Below are 6,425 nucleotides of genomic sequence, written 5' to 3'. Positions count from 1 at the left end.
CAGGGGCTTTCACCTCTGTGAGACCCCCACATATCTAGATATTCTCTATTCCTTTCCATCTCTCATGTCTTTATTGTAATAATTTGCTAAAAGCCACAAAGAGCACTAGCCAATGTGCCTGAATGTTCTGGCTCTTTCCAACCATGTCTAGAGCTATGGATTCGGTCAATACATGATCAGCCTTCCAAAGAGTCGTAAAAGAGGTTTTACCAAATGCTGTGTCAAGGTATAACAAGAGTCTCCAGCTTTCTGGCCTACAATATCTGTACCCTCCCGACATGCAGCAAAACCACGAAGTCAATGCTCATATTGGGTGGGTTTTGCTAGGACAGCACCCTATTGCCAGGACTAACTTTTCCTTATTTAGAGTAACAAAAGACTGCTATAATAAAGAGATCCAATAATAAGTTAGTGGCTCCAAGAAGACAGAAGTGTGTTTCTTTCACACGTAATAGTCCATGGCGCTCGTTTGCAGACTGGCAGGCTTTTTGGTTCCATAAGATCGTTCAGGAGCCTGGGGTCCTTCCATCTTGTTTCTTTGCCATCCCCTAGGCCAGCGGCCTTCTCAGCTTGATCACTGCCTAGTTGCAGGCACATCTATGTTCCCGCTTGTGGGAAAGGGAAAGAGAACAGGGGAGTGGGCGAGGGTGCACTTTAAGGCCGAGGCCTGGGAGAAACACGCTTCTCTTCCCAATATATGCCACTGGCAAAAACTTAATCACATCAGTAGACTTAAGCATGAGAGCATCTGAGACATGGAGTCTGGCTGTGTGCCCTGGGGGAAGGGGAAAATAAATGTTGGTGGGAAATTAGCAGTCTCTACCATGGATCCAGGAGTTGAACGAGCAGGAGGTCATTATGAGTCACATGGCCTTGAGCATAGGCTGAGAAGACCACCGTCATGTGAGAGGCCCTCAACCTCACCCCACACAAAGGCCACAACATGTGCATTCCTACCCAGAACATAGGGCCAACAGGCCAGCGCCGCACATATTTGGTTGGTAAATTTGCCATGTCCCCTCAGTCCTCTCTTAAAATGAGGCCCGCCATCTTCCCCTGTGTCATGGGGGCCGGAGGGGCTGCATGGCAGCACCAGGTGCTTGCTGGGAGATGGAAGGGTGCGCCAGCCTCGTTTCTCCGAGAAGCAGATGCTAAGATGTGATTGAGCGTGCAAGGATTTCATGGGGAGGCATGCCTGTGCGAAATGAAACAGAGGGGAAGCCAGCAGGCTGAGATGCAAGAGGGACCTGAGAGAAACAGACGGTGAGAAGTGTCCATGGACTGTCCCGCAGTCTAAGAATTTCAGCAGGACCATGGGGAAATCCTTGAGCCAAAGGCCACCAGCAAAGACACCCCACGTCTCTCAGGACCGGTTCTCCTTACTATCCTAGCTGTGCACATAGGCATTGGTGGGGAACAGCCCGTGGGGGGCAGGGGAAGCATTTCAAAGCCAAAGCTGCTCTGCCCTGCTCAATTCACCCCCTGTAACATGAGGTCTGCACGGTGCATTCTCATGGCTGCCTCAGGGGGTTACAGTAAGAAGCTGGGCTCATCTTCTAGAGAGAGCACAGGCTTTCTCATCTGTAAAATGCCTGGGAAACATTATCAGGATGAAAGTAGAATACCCACAGGAACATTCACTTATCCCCTCCCCATTTTGCTAGAGCCTAACAGAATAGGATTCACCCCCAATGTGCTCCCTGAGGGAGGACGCTCAAGTCCACGGCTGACCCCATTCCCTGGGATCACAAACAGCCCTTCCCTTTCAACCCCACACCAAGCTTTGGCACACAGTGGGCTGCAGAGGCCACGCTGGCTTTCAAAACAGTCCAAGAAGCACCCTGATAAATATCTCCCCCAGGACCAAAGAGAAATATTTAGAAGAGGCTGTCGCCAGGACTGGGATGGTCACTCGTTACTTCTGCTGGGATCCAGCTTGTTCGAAAGCTGGTCACCCAAGCTAGAACTGCGGGATGAGGCCCAGTCAGCAAAGGGAAGGAAGGAGGCGTCTCCTTGGGCAAGCCTGCAAATCCCGATGGCCATGCATCCAGACAGCAGGGCGACCTCCCACCGCCCCCCTCTCGTGCCTTGTGGGCAGCTCCTGGAGAGGCACTCACACTGGTTTTCTCCCTCCTCCAGTGCCCATTCTCCAGAGCGCTCTCTACCTCAGCTTCCTTCCCTCCTACTCTCAATGGGCCCCGTTTCTCTCCGAGGGCGGCTCTTATTCTTCCTGATCTCTTGGCATTTTCTGGCCCCTGATTCTCTCCACATTTCCCCATCTCTCCACGTCTCCAGAGTTTCCCTGTCTCCCCTAGGGCCTCATTCCTCTCCATCTTTCTGGTTCTCATGCTCTCTTGCTCCCTCAGCCCATGTCTCTCCCTCATTTTCCTTCTCTTCCACCATTTGGCCTCCCAGTCTAGCCCAGCCCAGCCCAGCTGCCTCCTTGGAGCTATGTACTGCCTTGGAACGCCTTCAAGCCACAGGGAAGAACTGAGCCCCAGAAGTTCATAGGGACCTCAGAGGAGCCCCCTCCCACCTCTCTTCCTTCCTCCTCTGTTCAGGGCAGAGATGTTCAGAACCAGAGAGCACCCTAGAGCAGCCTGCTGCCAATGCTGCAGCATCCCGACCTCCCTGCCCCCCTCACCCAGCCTCTTTCTATCCATGTCACTGCCTCTTCCAAATTCCTTTCTACATCCAACCCTTAGAACTAACTGCCAGTTACAGGCAAAACTACGAAACTGGGACAAATAGGACATCGCTTTTATGCCAAAGAGTGGGGAATTAGCTTAATTAAAAGTAGAACATCTATTCAGAATAATTTAAAAACAAGCTGGGAAGTAGGCAAGATGGGCATCGATCTTCCTCACTGCTCCTTTACTCATTTTAACTCAACAAATGTTTCGGAAGCACCGACTCAGTGCTGGGTCGTTCCGGCTGCCGAGCAGGAACTGAAGTTGTGGGACGTGGTCCTACAACGACCCCTGGATTCTGGCCAGGGTGAGCCAAGGGAGCTGCGGAAAGCCCTGATGGCAGGCCGGAGGAGGAGGCTTTCCAGCAGAAAGGAAGGGATTGGCAGGTTTCGGCGCCCAGAGGGGAGACGCCCAAGCCGGGATCCCAGGCCCACAACGTGTGCCACTGTGAGGAAGGTTTGGGACCCAGCTCTCGAACAGGAGAAACAGGAGCTACTACTAAAAATGTAAGATAACATGGGGGTGAGGGGAGTAAAATGAGGACAGAGAATGGGGGTATGAGGTTTCGTTTTTCACCCCAAAGAGCTCAAACCAGCATAGCCATGGCAGCTACAGAGGCTGGAATCAAAGTATCCAACCACAGCTGCCTCACCAGGCTGAGGCCTTTGCAGGTGACCGCCTTCCGTTAAGCACCGCCACTCGCCCCCTCCCCGCAGCCACAATGGAACGGGCTGTCCCGGTGGACTGTCATGGCCAGTGTGTTTCCAGGGGCTAGGACGGCACCCAAGATCCCAGTCTCTGAGGCCCTGGGCCTGTCTTCCTCTCTTTGTGCCAGTGAGGAGGACATTCTTTCAGGCCCCGTGGGTTCTATTTTTCTTTCTTTTTCATTTCTTCTGCTCTCTCTTTTTTCTACAGAGCCCAGGGCTACAAGAGGTGCTGTGTGAAGCTCAGAAAGCTGTTCAGATCGCCTGCCTGGCGGAGCCGAGCATCAGCCCCCACCACCAGAGGGCACCCGAGCACAGAAACAGGACAGCCTGGAGAGAGAGGAGTAGGAAAACCACCCAAGCTCCCCACGCTCCTCTGGACTACTCAGCCTGGCGTGGCAGTCAAATCTGGAGGAAGCCTAGGAGGGTGGGCTGGTAGGGGACCCAAGCGTGGGGTCCTGCCCTCCTCAACCAAATGTTGTTTATTACTCCATCACCGCCTGCTGCCAAATGGTCCTGTTACATGCTAACCTGTTTAGGGTGGAGACAGGGATGCCAGGCAGCTGCTGGAAAATACTGTCAAGACGGAGCCATGTGATGGAAGGAGCTCTGGACAGTCAGGAGAGCAGGCCGCACCTTTGACACTACTTTCCAAGTGACAATTCCCTTGCTACTAGGTTTGTTTTCTCATCTGTAAACAAAGGGGGTGGGGAGACGCAGTGGTTCTCCAGAGCCCTTCGAGCTCTGACCAAAGATGTGCCCCACCCTCCCTGCGGAACCCTGAAGAGGGCAAAGGGAAGGGATGGATCAACGAACAGAAAACAACAGCTATTCGCGCCCCAGAAAAGGGTCGCAGGCACGCCTCTGAATCATTGCAGGGGGCGCAGGCCCTCACCTGCAGGTACAGTTAGGACACACCCACATCCTCACCAAGCTTGGGCAGGCTCCAGACCCTCCCTCGCATACCACCACCCAAATATCCCTGCCCGGATCTCCCACCCCTGGCTTAGCCATCTCCCCACCGGCCACCAAGAAAGGGCGTGGAGTGAATGGGGTCTTCTGCGCCGGGTGTGGGGTGATGACCCTGACCTGGCCTCTCTGAGAGGTCAACTGCACCCAGGAGGGGGCTCTCTGTCCTCATAGCCCCTACCTCTGCCTCACCAGTGGCTTCACACCATCTCGGACTCCAACGATGAGGAACAGCCCAGGGAGGCAGGAGCGCCCTGGGCTGGGTCTGGATCCACTTGAGGAGGCAGACAATGGATCTAGGGCACTGGGGACTGTGACCTCGTTCCAGTGACTGACGCTAATGTAGTTACCTCTACCCGGGGACTCCTGGCCTCCCATTCCAGCCATATCCTTCCCCCACATCCCCCCTCTCTTGGGAGCCTGGACCCCCAAGGTTCAAGAAGTCAAGAACCTGGAGATATGCAGTGTGCAAATATATGGACTTTATTTAGTCTCCGAGAGGGAGCCTCACAGACATATCCAGGTAAAAAGATTGTTAAATAAATGCCGTCGGCCATCGCAATGCAAAAATAAATATCAATCCTCCGGTCGCAGCAGCAGCTGCACTGCACCCCAAGTCCCATCGGCCGCGCCTAACATTATAAAAGTATTCAGCAAGAGTATATCTGCGTGAGTGTGAACGGGTGTGCGCCGGGGGGGCACGGTGGTGGAGCTGTGTGCAAAATCGGAGTTGCATCCCATCGGACAAGGGCGTGGAGCAGCTCTCCAGGAAGCCCTGAGGACACGGGCGACTGCGCGGGGAGCCTCCCCGCGCACACTCACAGCAGAGTTCGTACTAGGAAGAGTTAAAGAATAAACATTTACAAGGGCAAAGAAAGCGGCCGGTCCCTGGCGCCCCCGCGCGCTCGGACCCCGGACTGGCGCAGCTCTGGGCGCACCGACCAGCTCACAGTCGGGCCAAAGTCCAAGCGCGCGAGGGCGGTGGTCCCCAGTTCTCGGGGTGTCCGTAATGCAGACCCTCTTGGGGTTCGCTCGCTAGTTCCCCCCGCGGGCCGCGGAGGCGCCCGAGTCCCCGCTGCGGGCAGCGCCTCTCACAGGGCCGAGTCGGAGTCGCTGGAGTCCAGGCTGTTCCTCAGTTTGCAGCTGCTGAGCTGCTCCCGCTGCAGCGACAGGCTCTGTGTGCTGCGGCGCAGGCACTCCAGGCTCTGCAGGAACGACTTCTTGGCCTTCTCCTCCTCCATGGGGGACACTCCCTCCTCCTCCACCTCCTGGATCTCATCGAAGGTCACTGGCTGCGTCTTGAAGCGGGACTGGCGCGGCCGACGCAGCCGGCCCTTGCCCTTGGTCAGCTTGGCGGGCCGCACGGGCTGCGGGAACTCGTCCGCCAAGCACATGAAGTGCGGCATCACCGCCTGGTAGCTGGAGCAGATGCCCATCAGCTCGCCCGGCTTGGCGGCCGCCATGGCGCTGCCGGGGTCTTCGGGGCCGGGCGGCGGGGCGGCGGGGCTCTCCGCGGACGGCCGCTGCGCCGGGACCCCCCGGGAGGCAGCAGCCTGGGGCTCGCCGGGCGGGGGATCCAAATCTGCTGCGGGGTGGCGGTGGCCCTCGCGGGCCGTGTCGGCGCTCCTCGGGGGGGCGGGCCGGCGGGCCCGTCGGGGAGCGCGGAGCGCGGGGCTCCGGGCGCGCGGCTCCTCCGCTGCGGTCCAAGGGCCTCGCCGCCGATGCTGTCGCCGTCTGGCCCGCGGCGCCCGGCCCGCAGCTTATATAGCCGGGTCCTGCCCACACGGCTGCGAGCTCGGATGACAGCGAATGCCATTTAAAGCGTGTGCGCCCCGCGCCCTTCCGCCTGACGTCGCCCCGCCACTCTGGGAAAGTAATGGCCCTTTTCCGACGCCTCCCGCCCCTCGCCAACCCCGCTCCGGAAGGCGGGCCCCGCCCGCGGGGGTTCCGGGAGCATGCGAAGCCCCGAAGCGCGTGGCGCAGCGGGGGCGGCAGGGGAGCTGGGGTCCTGAAATGTCACTACCCATTCTGAGATCGCCGGGTCTGTACAAACTATGGTGGC

At 57.3% G+C, this 6,425-nt stretch overlaps 1 protein-coding gene across 1 annotated transcript; it reads right to left on the bottom strand.

Moving 5' to 3' along the window:
* Positions 1–4,823: 4,823 nt before the first annotated feature.
* Positions 4,824–6,209, bottom strand: CUNH11orf96 (chromosome unknown C11orf96 homolog). The gene has a single exon (XM_016146591.2). The coding sequence runs from the start codon at positions 5,824–5,826 to the stop codon at positions 5,455–5,457; it is 372 nt and encodes a 123-aa protein (XP_016002077.1). The 5' UTR covers positions 5,827–6,209; the 3' UTR covers positions 4,824–5,454.
* Between the last annotated feature and the right edge of the window lie 216 nt (positions 6,210–6,425).

Source organism: Rousettus aegyptiacus, unplaced genomic scaffold (assembly GCF_014176215.1).
Source record: "Rousettus aegyptiacus isolate mRouAeg1 unplaced genomic scaffold, mRouAeg1.p scaffold_m13_p_5, whole genome shotgun sequence".
Classification (NCBI taxonomy): domain Eukaryota; kingdom Metazoa; phylum Chordata; class Mammalia; order Chiroptera; family Pteropodidae; genus Rousettus; species Rousettus aegyptiacus.
Note: the sequence above shows the minus strand (reverse complement) of the source record. Positions and strands in the feature narration are given on the sequence as shown.

Bases quoted from the DNA above. Each gene is read 5' to 3' on its own strand.
- CUNH11orf96 (XM_016146591.2), bottom strand. From the start codon at position 5,826: ATGGCGGCCGCCAAGCCGGGCGAGCTGATGGGCATCTGCTCCAGCTAC.